This window comes from Pyrgilauda ruficollis, unplaced genomic scaffold, assembly GCF_017590135.1.
Source record: "Pyrgilauda ruficollis isolate IOZ18807 unplaced genomic scaffold, ASM1759013v1 scaffold14, whole genome shotgun sequence".
Lineage (NCBI taxonomy): Eukaryota > Metazoa > Chordata > Aves > Passeriformes > Passeridae > Pyrgilauda > Pyrgilauda ruficollis.
In genome coordinates this window covers 9,950,903-9,964,531 of record NW_024512543.1, presented here as the reverse complement: position 1 = coordinate 9,964,531, position 13,629 = coordinate 9,950,903, and the positions used below count along the sequence as shown (strand labels likewise).

Here is a 13,629-nt window from a genome sequence, read left to right as displayed (position 1 = left end):
CTTTTAACAGGGAAGGAAACCATGCAGATGAATAAAATAGGAGGTCAGTCAAGGCTTTTCTAGGCTCACTGAAAACTAAAATTATGTTTTCAGCAGAAATTTAAAAGGGGGGGGGGGAAGAAAAGAAATTGAAACCATGTAATTTTGGTTTTTATATAATGAAGAAAAGCAAAATTCAATCTTTACGAAATTCTAAAAGTGTTTGTAGTTCATATTTTAACTGATGCTTAAGAAGGTTCGAATCCTTTGTAAAACAATGCAAGAAGCATGAATTGTATTATGACAATAATACAATTGACCAAAGGCCTTTAATGAAAATGATGAAATCTTTGCAGATGTAACTCCACTCAAGTCAACTAAATCATGCAGTCTAAAAACATGCTACAGGAATAGAGATTTTATAAAAAGAATAGATGGTATTATTAATAATATATCATTTACATGAAATAAAGCATCTGTTTGAACATGAACATAAGCTTTTTCTTTTAAAACATTTTCATGTCATGATCCTTTCATTTTTATAAAGCAGAACTAAAAGTTCAAAGCTAATTATAACCATTGTTGTGTTGTTTGGAAGAGCTCTTGTGGCTGCCAGAGGAGTAGAGCCATAGACAATTTGCCACAGAGGTGACTGATAAAATTAGATGTGATGAAATTACTAGTATTTTATAAAAGTGTAGTTATACAGGGGTGAGTCAATAGACAGATGACAGAATGATGCACAAAAAACCATGCAGTGTATGAATCAGAATGTTAATTGCTGGTATTTTTACACATCAACATAGCTCATGGCAATTAGCAAATGATAACAGATTAAGACAAAAAACACTAGCATGAAATTAAAAACTTGATTCAAAATAAAGATGAATAAATATAAATAAATAAATCAGGTTAAAGAAATTAGTAAAATAAAAGTTACTTACCTAAAACCTAATCTTGAGAGAGATTAGGATACTCATTACTTGCTTACAGTTTCCTCTCTGCTGTGCTACTTTGATTGCATATGAGGTAAAACATCATTTGGTTTATGCTCTTTCACCCTATATATTAATAATGTCATTAATTCTCCTTATAAGCTTCCTAAATGTTTCTTGACACAGTGAGGAAATATTTTAATCTACACCTTGAAAGTAATTAGAAAACTAATTGTTGTAGAGTGTCATGTAGGCAAGTACTTCAACTTTTAATGCTGAAGTAAACTCCTGAATGCAAACAACAATTGATATATTTTAGCTGGAATGAATTACAAGGGTCATCACAGGAATGTGAATTCCTTTCCACTAAAGCCTTGATCAGTCAAAACAGAAGGACTAAAGATGAGCCTTTAATTCCTTGTGGTGTATTAGGGCACAGGTTACTGCACAAACTGCAGTGTTGTGGAAGAACAGATCCTGATCCTCTGTAACAACCGTATTAAGAAGCTTTTAGGACAAAATTAATAATTCTAGATGAAAGTGCATGGCAAATTAATGTAAACAGCTAGATATGTAAGAATACATTCCATGACATCTTGTCATCAACCAAAACATTCACTTATGAAAAATCAGTGCTCAATATGGGGAAAAAGAAAGAGGAAGACAGAAAGTGAGGTGAAAATCCACTTTATTTCATGACAATGTGGAGGTGATATGATGTCTCAGTCATACACAGAACTTGATAAACTCAAAGGCAATTCCACAACTTCTCTGTGGAAAGTGTTGTAATTTATAACTTGCATGGGCAGATGGGAGAGAAAGGAGACAGCTGCTGCAGCCACAACAGCTGACTACACCAGATATGCCACAACTGCAAAACAGATTTTAGTGAGCCCTCTCTCTTTTTTTAGTTTCTGCATTTACCAAGAAGCCAAAGACAACAGAGGTGACAGCCGGAAACACAGCTGTGTTTGAAGCAGAGACAGAAAAGTCTGGCATCAAGGTGAAATGGCAGCGAGCTGGCACAGAAATTACTGAAAGTGAAAAATATGTCATCAAGACAGAAGGCAACAAGCATTCACTGACAATCAATAATGTAGGAAAAGAAGATGATGTGACATATGCTGTAATAGCTGGAAGTTCCAAGGTCAAATTTGAACTCAAGGTCAAGGAAGCAGGTACATCATTTGCTATGCAATTCTGGTTTCATCAGTATTTCCAGTCCCACATGAACTTTCACAGATAAAGCCCATGGAAATTAGCCTACTGTAACACTGTAAAATTTCTCTACCAGCAATACCTCTGTTTTGCCCAATTATTTGAAACTGTTCATTCATATTAAGCTGAGGAATACATTTCCAGCGGCTGAGACACCTCTTTCCAGGTGTCAGAAGTCCACAGAGAAGAGATAATAGGGGAAATGTCAATTCTTTAGAGTTCTGTCACGCTTTTACACTTAGCTACTGAAAAGCAAAGCAAAGCTAATCTAACCCTCACCCTGACCTAAACTAAGATGCCTGATCTTAGAAGTGGAATTTTCTTATAATAATTTAATTTAAATACAAAATTGTAGCAATTGACAAAACACAAGTTATACTGTAATATTTCTAGAAGCTCATACATTCCCCAAAATTGTCTCAGTTATGTGGAAGTTTCAAAAACTTTCTCAAGCTTTTCCTGGGAATAAATTTAAAGAGTCAAATTTCCTGGAATTTTCTCATGAAAAAGTACCTGAAGATGCTTAGGATAGATGAAATCACTCATTTTTTGAAACATTTTGACCTTCCATATCCCTTTTTCCCCTCCAAAACTGTATCCATTTACCACTTCTGGTATTTGACATTTTGCTTTTTAACTTGGTGAAAAGCCTCAAACTCAGATTGTTTATATACTTTCTGTTTCTTTGCTATCACTGTTTGTTCTAGCATCATGATGAGACCTTGTGAGACCTTCTGGTCAGCTAAAAAAAAAAATGGAGGAATATTTAACATGCTTCAAAATGCCCTGTTCCGTATGCAAAGACAGGGCATGGCAGATTATGTGTAAGGGAAAATCCTGGTATGGATTAGGACAACTTGACAGCTGTCAGAGCATGCAGAAATGTGGTCCTGCTGACTATCTCATACTGAAAGCAAACTGGTCCATATTGTACTCATTACATTTTTCCTCATTGCCTTTCAGGTTAGTTCCATGTTGAGGCTGCTATAGGCAGAAAACTTGCAAATAATGCTATGGAGCACAGTGGAGTAGAGTTTGTAATGTTACAGAGGAAATGGATTGCCCATTATTATTTGGAAGTGGCCCCACTACCTACAGAGAAAAAATATCTTGCTGCAACTGATCTATTTCAAGAAATTCTACCTCCCTCCATCTGCTCCAGTTGCTCACTCCTACTCCATTTTCAGACAATTCTGTCTTCTCCATTGTGCCAAATGCATTTGCCTAAATTTGTCTCTGAGGTCATGGTTTAATTGAGAGGATACAAATTTCCATAAGCCAGGGGAAGACATTACAGATGGATTTTTAAAATACTTAATCCATATTGTTTACTAGCAGTGTCTAGAGCTTTTTCCAAGCTGCAGACAACAATAGCCTTTGTAATATTACATTCCAACAGCATCATTAAACAAAATCTCATGAATAAGCAAACTGTTTACGAATATAAGAATTACATCCTTTTTCATTACCTTTTCTGTTTAGAAACTGACAGTAGTTACTTTAGTTTACTGACATTTGCAACAAATAATAGCATTATTCATCACCTGACAAGTTTTTACATATCAAGACTATAGAATTTTAAAAACCAGGCATCAGTTCTTTCTGAGCTCAGCAAAAGAAAAAGCCTCATCATCCAGCTTCAGTGGGCCCCTTCTGCTTCCAGCACATCCTCTAAGCTCTAGGAAACAACAGCTAATTTCTCTGCATTTCCTAAAATATATTAAAGCCTGTTCTTTTGCAAAATTTCTTCAAAAAGAAAGAGGAAATAGACTTTCTCTAACCTTGGCTTACATTCATTTCCAGAAAAGAGTGAGACAATCACTCCTGCAGAAGCTGCTCCAGCCCCAGCTGCCTCAGAGTCACCTGCTCCACCAGCAGAAAGCAGCCAAAACACAGAAGGTAACAGAGAATTAACGTTGACATCAAGTCTGGTTCATTAGCAGAAGGGAAGAACATCCACAGGCACTTCTTAGTGTGAGATATAGACAGTAGATGAAAGCAGACCATAAAGAATAAGGAATCTCAGAGGCAGAAGAAATCTACTGAGAAATCTTTAAATTAATTAACTAGTTCTCTATATAGTTTGATGCAAAAAATATCTAAATAGTAACTATGATGTTTATTGCAGTTTCATCTGCTGAGACACAACCAGAAGAACCTCTGGACCCCATTGGGCTCTTTGTGGCACGACCACAGGATGGAGAAGTTACTGTTGGTGAGTGCAAAATATTAGTCAAGTGAAGTTTGTAAACTGTACCTGTTGCTTGACTATTAGCTCTCCAAGTATAGAATGACAGCAGTGATACAACAGGTAAACATAACTGATAATCTTACTTTAATCTACTTCTCCTACAAGGTGGAAACATCACGTTCACTGCCAAAGTTGCAGGTGAGAGCCTGCTGAAGAAGCCATCAGTGAAATGGTTCAAAGGAAAGTGGATGGACCTGGGAAGCAAAGTGGGGCAACATCTCCAGCTACATGACAGCTATGATCGAAACACAAAGGTACAACTAGCAGAGTAGGGTTCTCAGTCTTCTAGGTACTAATCTTTACTCTTAAGAAAATATAAACTAAAATATGACTGTTTTGATGTTAAGGTACCCAAAGCAACACACAAAGCTGTACTTATCCACAGAAGTCTGTGTTTCAACCACACCAACAAGAGACAAGCTCTACATACAGACTCTTGCATACTTTATCTATGGTGAAATGAGAAAATATCTGGAGGTCTGGGGGAGTAGTTTTGCACGTTCTACTGCAAGATTCCCTTCATCTTCCCCTCAAGAAACTTGGCATATTTAAGAGAAAACAATCAGACCGCTATTTAAGCATAGTCTATCTCGGTCTTAATAGGTCAATCATTCTGCTATTAGTGCTGGAATTGATTGCTCTCTTGGCTTGTCTAGACTGCTTTAAATAACTGAATAAGACCCATTTTTTCCAAGAAATTTGTCCAAAGGTACCTGAGCAGGAACACGAGTCTGTGCCACGACTTTGCTTCCTCTGTGGTACATGAGCCACTACCACCCTCTCCTGGATGGAACTGGACAGGCTCGCCCACATGAGCCACTCCTTTCACTGAATTCTGGCGTGCTCTGCATACGGTCTGGGAAGAGGCTAAAACTGCTTAGTGAAAGCTTTATTGCTTTCCAATGCACATGCAATTAGTGTATGCCCCAGCAGAGTTTGCTATCTTTGTATCCTCAGGAATACCTGTACTGACAGCACTCTGCAGCTGTTTCTACTGAAGTGGGGATTATAGGTAATTTTTTGTTACAGTAATGAGTTGGACACTCACGAGGTTCTTAGTTCTAAAAGGACACAAAGACTTAGTTCATGCTTTGTCTATTTCTCTTCGTGAATTCGCTCTCTCAGGTTTCACCATTTCATTTTCTAACTTAATTATTGTATCATTGGTGTCTCTTCTAGGTGTACACCTTTGAAATGGAAATCATAGAAGCGAACATGACTTTTGCAGGAGGGTACAGATGTGAGGTGTCTACCAAGGACAAGTTTGATAGCTCTAACTTCAGCCTGACAGTCAATGGTAAGGTGAATTCCTTCCATCTATTATTCTTTTATCTTCTCGCCCCGGTATTTTTTTTTCCTGTCCACCACCAATTCTTTCTGGTACATAATAGTTACTAGACAAGCACAAATATGAAGTATAGACCTGAAGATCTAGAGAAGACAATGGGATTGGGATCATTAGAAATACCATTTTGTTGTCACTCTGGTCAGAACTGTCATGCTCTTAAAGAAAGCACACACAAAGATGCAAAACTGGCCACCTTTTCTCTGGCTTTATTCTGGTTTCAGATTCATTCTTTCATGAAGTTTAATTCCACTAGAATAGAACTTCATTCTTATTTTGGCAAAAGTTCAGTACTAAAAATGGATATTTGAAAAAGATAGATTTAGACATGTGACACTATTGCAAATTCCTTTTTCCTTCCTATATAAATAAATTCAACTCATACAGAAGCACCTTGTGAGATAAAATTGCTTTAAGAGCAGATGATTCATTTTACTTAATGCAAGGTGCCACCCTCACAAGTGCTATACTGAAAAGTTTATAAAAATTGAAAAGGAAGTACTTTTCAACATCAATTTGCCTTAAGTGTAGAAAAGTTTAAGTAAAAGAGTATAAGCACGGACTGCCTGAAAGAGCTGAATGTTTGGACCATTTCTGGTTTCAGCAATTCTGTTGAAGAGGCTGCAACATTAACTTGTGTCCAGCTACCAGTGAACCTAATGTTAAGACAAAAGTTTATTAAGTTATTTGATCATCAGTGTTAATTTTGGTAGTTTCACTAGACAGGACTCATAAGACTTCAGAGCAGCAACTGAGAACAGTTTTTCTCTCAGCAGCAGCAGCACACCAATTTATGCCAATAATGTAATAAAATAGTCTCTATACAACATCCTCAATTAAGTTTCTGTACAGAGGTACAGAATAGTTCCTACATAGTTCCAGGAATTTACCTCTGCTGTCAGAGGATAGATTATAATTTATTATTAATAATAGTATTCAGTGGATATCCAGTCATATTCTCATTAGGGTTTAAATACTCTGTGAAGACACTATTGAAATTAAAATTTTGCAGCAGGAGAATTGACAAGCAAGAGGTAAAATAGTCCATCAGGCTCCAGGTTATTATGAAACACAAGACAGAAATAAGTTATCAAAAAAACACTGGATGTTGAATGCTAATTAGCGATACATGTTTAAAGATGATGTGTTAATCTTTCATAGGCAATTAATCACAATTTACAATACAAGAATTTATTTCTAAAAATGTCGGCAAAGGAAAAGTTTAGAAATAGCTGTGTATTTTTGCATTTTGTTGACTTGCTTTCCCATTTTTCTTCATTACTTTTTGTCACATCAGAAGCACCTGCAAGTGGAGACTTGGACATTCGAGCTGCCTTTCGCCGCACGTGAGTACGCACAGCAGAAACCTGTCTAGATCAGGCTGCACATCCTTGTGGAATTCATTACTTTCCCAGATAAAACTAGCTAAAAGCAAAGCTGTTGTACAAACAAACACAAAGATACAGACGTCTACTAAGAAAATATTTCTACTATTAAAATACTACAGAACTTCTGGAAATCACCTAAGAGAGTTTGGACTTTGTGCTAGTGTAATAATCACGCTTGCCTTCAATTAGGCCATCCATAATGTGTATAATTGTAACAGGAACTTCAGCATCTTTTTTCCAGGTCTGCAAGCATTCTGATTGTGTCTGTTTTCATGGTCTATACCTGTATTAGTTGAATGAAGACAATGACATTGTGAGTGGTGAAAACTCAACTATACATAGTCTTAGATATTAAAGGCTGATGTTGAAAAGACCAATCTCCCCCCATGGAGAGAGTATATCAATACTTTCTGATATCTCTCTTAATGAAAGATTCACAAAATTGGTTGGATTTTTTCTAGTGTTATACATTAATATGTGCTCTCTTTTTCTGTAATGCAACAATAAATAAGTTTCTATTTTAGTTTTTGTATGTATTTTTGAAAAGTTACAAGAACAAGAATATTTTGACATCTATTTCTCTAAAGGACACAAATCATCTGTGGCAACTCTTTGAGTATTTCTCTATAAGCCCTATTTTTAGATGAGAATTTTTCTAACATTTATCACAAAGAATCAAACAAGGCTAGCAGAATTTGTCTACAGTTAAGTCCATCTGTAGGTTGCTCACCAGCCTCACTGTGAAATAGTGGCCACTCACTGCATTGTGTTGTTTCACTGCAGTGAAAGGAGAGTTTCTCTTTTTCTTAGCACAATTAAAAGAATTCCAAATCAGTTGGAAAGGAGTGCAGTGTGAGCAGCTTCAGGCTGTTCAGATTGTCAGTTTCTCCTGTAAGAATGAAGCCAGATTTTGAACTGAACTGTTTAAATCTGAAGCTTTGTCTTTGATACCCTCACTCAGGAGCCTAGCAGGAGGGGGGAGACGGATGACTTCAGCTTTTCTCAGGTAGTCACTGACTGTGTCAGCAGACAAACTCAAGTCTTACAATGAACTGTCTCTCTCTGCTTAAGAAAAGAAAAAAAAAAAACAAAAAACAAGCCCACAGAATTAAGATGCAGCTTAAATTTTAAATAAATCACTGTTTGTAATCTGTAGTATTTATATGAGCTCAATACATACAAATAAGAAGTAATGTAAGACAAAAAAAAAGAAAAATTAAAAAGATAAAACATAAGAATATAAAAGGATAGATAAAAACAGATAAATAAAGGAGTAGCTTGGTAGTTCAGTGAGAGGCAGATTCATCCAGAGAAAGAGCATGTGTTTGGCAAGTGACATCTCACCCTTGTCAGAAGAAAAAAAGTAACTTTAAATCATATGCATGTCTGCCCTCTCTGTTTTACATATTTTCCTCTCTACTGAGCACATTTTGACTAAACTTGCTGTTGCTCACAGAAATGTACCAACACAACTGAAAATCTGTTGTTTCCTGGCACACTCCTTATCATATTATCATTAAATTTTTCACTCTATGCCTTTTGCTCCTAATGTTTTCTACTATAGCAAAAACAGGAGTTCTGAGATTAGATTTAACTATATGCATGTTAAAGCAATTATTAGTCTTATTCTTCAAAAAAGCTAAACCTTGATTGCTGTCCTTTCCTGAAACTTTAACTACCACTTATGAAACAATAAGGTGAATAGTTATTCTCCTAGCTGTAGACCTGATTTACTGAATATTTGCTCACAGGAAATCCTTTCCAAATTTGGGATTACAATAGTTATTTTTATGTACATTTTATGCCTGCAAACATGCAAATTCTTGTGAAAATAGGGCCAAAACCACACCTCTCTGTCTGAGCCTCATACCCAGGAAATTATCCTTTCCAGTACTGTACTATTCTGAAAGTAATCCAAGATGTAAAACCAGTATTTTCTTTAAAAAGTCTCTTCTCACAGCATATTTCAAATTACACAGACTCTAAATTGTTCTTTAACCTTATATTGTTCAGCAGCACAAGAAGCTTGCACTTGTTTCTTCTTTTTTTTTTTTTTTTTTTTTTAACAGTACTGTTAAAATAACAGTACTGCCCATCATTTTTCTGTTGAGGCTGTTTTCTTATTTCTAAAAATTCTTGTTCCTGCAACACTGAGTTTTCCCAACACTTTGATTTACATTCTATAGACAGACCGGTTTTTTTCTGAAGGACAGTGTGTGGACAGAGGCAGCATTATGGTCAACAACTACCACCAGTACAACTAGAAAGAAAAAATTCTGCTTACGAAACAATAATGAAATGCAAGGTGTTACTTCTGGAAGACTATTAATGCTGTGAGATGTAATCACCAGATTCTTTCACTCAAGACAGCAGAGATGTTAAAGAGCAGCTGGTCATTGATGATAGTAGACTGGCTGAGATGAAGAAAATACATTTGGGCTTTCTAAATCCTCTCTGAATGCAAAGATGACCTTTTTTAAGGAATTAAATCTAAAGAAGTTATTGTAGTGACTTTATGCTGTTTCCAGAGTAGGTCAGTATTACATATGTTCAGAAGCACAGCTAAAACCCACTGGATCAGAACACCAAAAATAACATTGTGCATTGCATCTGAGTTCAGCATATGCAATGGGCAGAACTACACATCAAAAATCTCCTGCCTGGTGCTTCTTGTTTTCACAGACCAACTCACCACAACACTGCTTGCCATGATGCTTGTTGAGCAAAGGCACATCCAACTGAAAGGCAGATCACAGAATTCCTCCTTCAACTCTCCCAGGCACCAATGATGTGACACTTTTTTTTTCAGTGTGATGAATTCTGGTAACACAAAGAGCCTCAAGAAACTGCTCCAACTGTAAACAATAAACACACTCCTGAAAGACAGAGGAAAGAGGGAAGCTTCTGCAACACCTCTGTGATAACGAATACATTGCAAATCAATATGATGACCAAATTAATACCCCGTACAACTTCATGCCCAATCGGCACAGAAAAAATACAATTTCATTACACTTATTTTTAAACCTAAATGCAAATTAATATGAACACAGAGCCTGCTTAAATCACTTTCCATGTCAATGCACATTCTAATTAATTATAAACCCATCTACTATTCCCCTACAAAAATATGTCATCTATATAATGTTATAGTCTCACAAGCTATTCGCATTTCCTTCTGAAACTAATTATGGCTTTCTATTACTGTACAGTACCGAGGGACATGATGATGGGGCAGAGTTTAATTTCAGCTCCCTACTGAAAAAAAGGTGAGTAAAAAAATCCACAGACTTAGAGAAATAAGGCTTCTGTTGAACAACTCTGAAATACCAGAACTGGAATAAGTGAAAGTTTCACAAACTCAGAATCCTTGTCATTTTCCTAAAGCAGCTCTAAATGGAAGAAACATGACAGGTAATTATGGCTACTTCCTGAAATACACAGCATTTGCTGCATTTCTGCTAGGTTTATACAGGGGGAAATAAAAAAGAAAAAAAATAATCTTTCCCAAGATAGAAAAGGCCTGTACTCAGGTAATTACATGTTTCCAGCAGCTCTTTTCATGGAGGCAAGGGGGGGATTAAAATGCCTATTTATAATGCTGCTCTATTAAGAACCAACATTTTTTGTTAGATACCTAAATGTAACTATTACACTGTTCAACTATATCTTATCTATTATATAGATATTCTATGTTGCATAAATATGACAAATGTTTTAGTCTTCCAGTTGTAATTCATATTTCTTTCTGTTACTTTTACTTTCACTTTTTTTTCCCCTGTAATTTCTTCTCTAATTCTCATCTTTCCTTGATGCATCTATTTTCATAACCTGTTTACTTATGCTCTTCTCTTTTTACCAAACTCTTAATCTGAATGCTTTGGATTCCACTGTTGCCAACAGAGAGTAAGCTTTCTCTTTAATTGTATTATAAATGCATGGGTCAGACTGAATATAAGAACCTTTTGGTTTGAAATAATGCATGCATGCATCATTGTCTTCTTTACATGTAGAACACGATAAAAATTGTATAGTGTGAAAGAAAATTATTGACTGCTAATTTCTGAGACAGAAAATCTTTTAAACAGTTTTAAGTTTAAAATTAAGAAAATTTCATACAATCAATGTATTTCTCTGAATGTGTTTTGGTTTTAACCATCACTTTCTTTCATGCAACCAGTTCTAAAACTTCCTTGAATTTCCAGATTTTCTCAATAACCTGCTGCTTTGTATACCTGTTGTCACAGTATTTAGAATCAGAAAAATCATTTGCATAATATTGTTGCCTATCAAACAGGTAATGAAGTTTTGCTTGCTTCTTTCTGTTCACTGACCCTGGCCACTCACTCTGTCTTTCCAGCACCTGAAACTATATAAAAACTTGTCACTTAGGTTCATGTTTTGCAAGTCTAAACTCTCTTAGTTTAAGTTTTCACAATCAACTACTTGGATGAGTGTTGTGAATCTGTGTTCAGTCTCTGCTCAGGCAGTGGTATCACTATTTATAAAAACTGTTTTATCCTCACAAAGAGTACAAGATCATGCTGAAAAATTAAGTAACTTCCTACAGAAGGCAATAAAGCCACAATGGCCTCAGGTTAATTCACCCAAACCTCAGTGGGGCAAACCAGGCCACATGCTGCACAGCCCCTGTGTCACACTGCATGCAGGGCATCAGTTCATGGGTGAATCCCGGCTTTGCAGTAACACCAAAAGCAGAACACTTCAGGGGGACAGACAGATCAGACAGAAAAGACACCTAGCAAACTTTCTCTAGCTGACATGGATATCTAAGTTTCTTGTTCCACCATGAACCCAAATTGTTGTAAACAGACTCTAGTTTCCATAGAAGACGTAAGGCATAAAGCAATTGCTTGTCTTCTTTATAAAATTTGAAATAAATGAAAACCAGCATGAAAATATTTGCATCATTTCATACAGGGTCTCCAGCTGGAATGAGGTGCTAAGAGCCCCTCTCCTCGTGCCTTTCTCTTTTGTTTCATAAATAGTTTTGAGCAATAATCAAACTCAAAAAAGCAGTAACAATCTTCAGAATTTACAGAAATGTTAAATTTATTGATATAACTATTTGTTATTTATTAGACTAGAAATGTGATTTCATAAAAGAAGCTTATAAATTTCACTGCATTTTAACAGTGTTTCTGCCATCCCTTGACTTAGCAAATCTCTGCCTAGTGAATTTAAGAACATAAATTCACTGCTTATAGTTGTTTTTCACAGCCACTTCAGAAGTAATTTGTGGACTCTTCAGTCTTTGCACACCTCAGGCTGAAGACCACTTATATTAATGAGAACTGATAGGCATAAAATCTCATAATGGAATGAAATAATTCTTCACTAAAACAGAACAGGAAAAGGGATCTCATGCTGGGGAACTCTCAAGAGCTATGCAGACTCAAACAGAATCAAGAATTATTCTTTTACCATTGCTGCTTTCTTACACCATTTTACAATTGTCCCTCGATCCACAGGTAATGATCATTCTATAACAAATAGCTTCACTACAATAAAGAGCTTCATTTAACACTGTATCTCCTATCACTGTAATTTAATTAACTGGTGTTGACATACAGATGTCATGGGCCAAGGAGAGGTCATTGGGAAGAGGAAGGGAACAGCTGTCACAGGACTATTAAATGGGATAGTGAGCAGAGACCTTGAAGGAGGTGACAGCTGACAGGGTCCAATCTGTTGACAGTAACTGGATAGGAAGGAACCATTTCTGGGATGTACAAAACTATTTTTAACCCCTCCATATACGTTTAAAACATATCAGCTGCATATTCCATTTACAGCAGCTTCACTGAGCTGCATCTTGATGCCCCCAAGTGCATAGCTAACCTATGAGGTGATCTCTGGGAATAAGGATCCCCAGCATCAGGGAGAAGAGCAGAGGAGGGGCAGAAACCTAATGAATCCAAGTGCTCTCCTACTTTTCATACACTGCTTAGTTCCTGTTGGTAGTGGAGGAGTACAGCTTCTCCGGGCAAACTCTGTGTCTTTCTGGGATCAAAGAGAATATTTTATCAAATGCAAAATAGTGAAAAGGACTGCTGGGATGGAGAAAATTTTGATCAAAGGGAAACACTTTTATTCTTTCCATTTCCAGAACTCAGCTAAACAGAAATTACAGCCTCTAGCTTTTAGTCCCATTTTGCATGAAACTCAAAAGCCTTTTATTTTAATTTTAAACAATTAGTATTTCCTAGGAAGAGATTATATTCTTTCTTATGTTCAAACTTCTTATATTGCATACACCAGAACAGTATTGCAAGATAAAACAATGGGATGACACTGAGTAATGGAAAAGCTAAAGCAAAAACTAGGGAAGTCTTCTCAGTAGTGAGAGATATTCGACTCCTTTGGGACTCCTTTGAAATTGGAAGATTTTTCTCATTATGTACTTAAAAATAACTCACACAAAATATTTCTCCATGAAATCTCCATGAATGGTCCCACCTGCAAATTTTCAGATATAGAGTGTGTATATAC

At 36.2% G+C, this 13,629-nt stretch overlaps 1 protein-coding gene across 2 annotated transcripts in view; it reads left to right on the top strand.

Annotated features, from left to right (window-relative positions):
* MYBPC3 (myosin binding protein C3) overlaps positions 1-13,629 on the top strand; it is a 61,785-nt gene that overhangs the window by 7,159 nt on the left and 40,997 nt on the right. The window contains exons 2-10 of one of the 2 annotated variants that reach the window (XM_041459719.1): positions 1,826-2,092; positions 3,936-4,031; positions 4,261-4,347; positions 4,489-4,637; positions 5,563-5,680; positions 7,026-7,074; positions 8,078-8,122; positions 10,329-10,385; positions 11,020-11,022. In XM_041459719.1, the coding sequence (XP_041315653.1) occupies positions 1,826-2,092; positions 3,936-4,031; positions 4,261-4,347; positions 4,489-4,637; positions 5,563-5,680; positions 7,026-7,074; positions 8,078-8,122; positions 10,329-10,385; positions 11,020-11,022 (871 nt within the window). The remainder of the gene's footprint in view (positions 1-1,825; positions 2,093-3,935; positions 4,032-4,260; positions 4,348-4,488; positions 4,638-5,562; positions 5,681-7,025; positions 7,075-8,077; positions 8,123-10,328; positions 10,386-11,019; positions 11,023-13,629) is intronic. The other variant, XM_041459720.1, reaches the window with a different exon arrangement.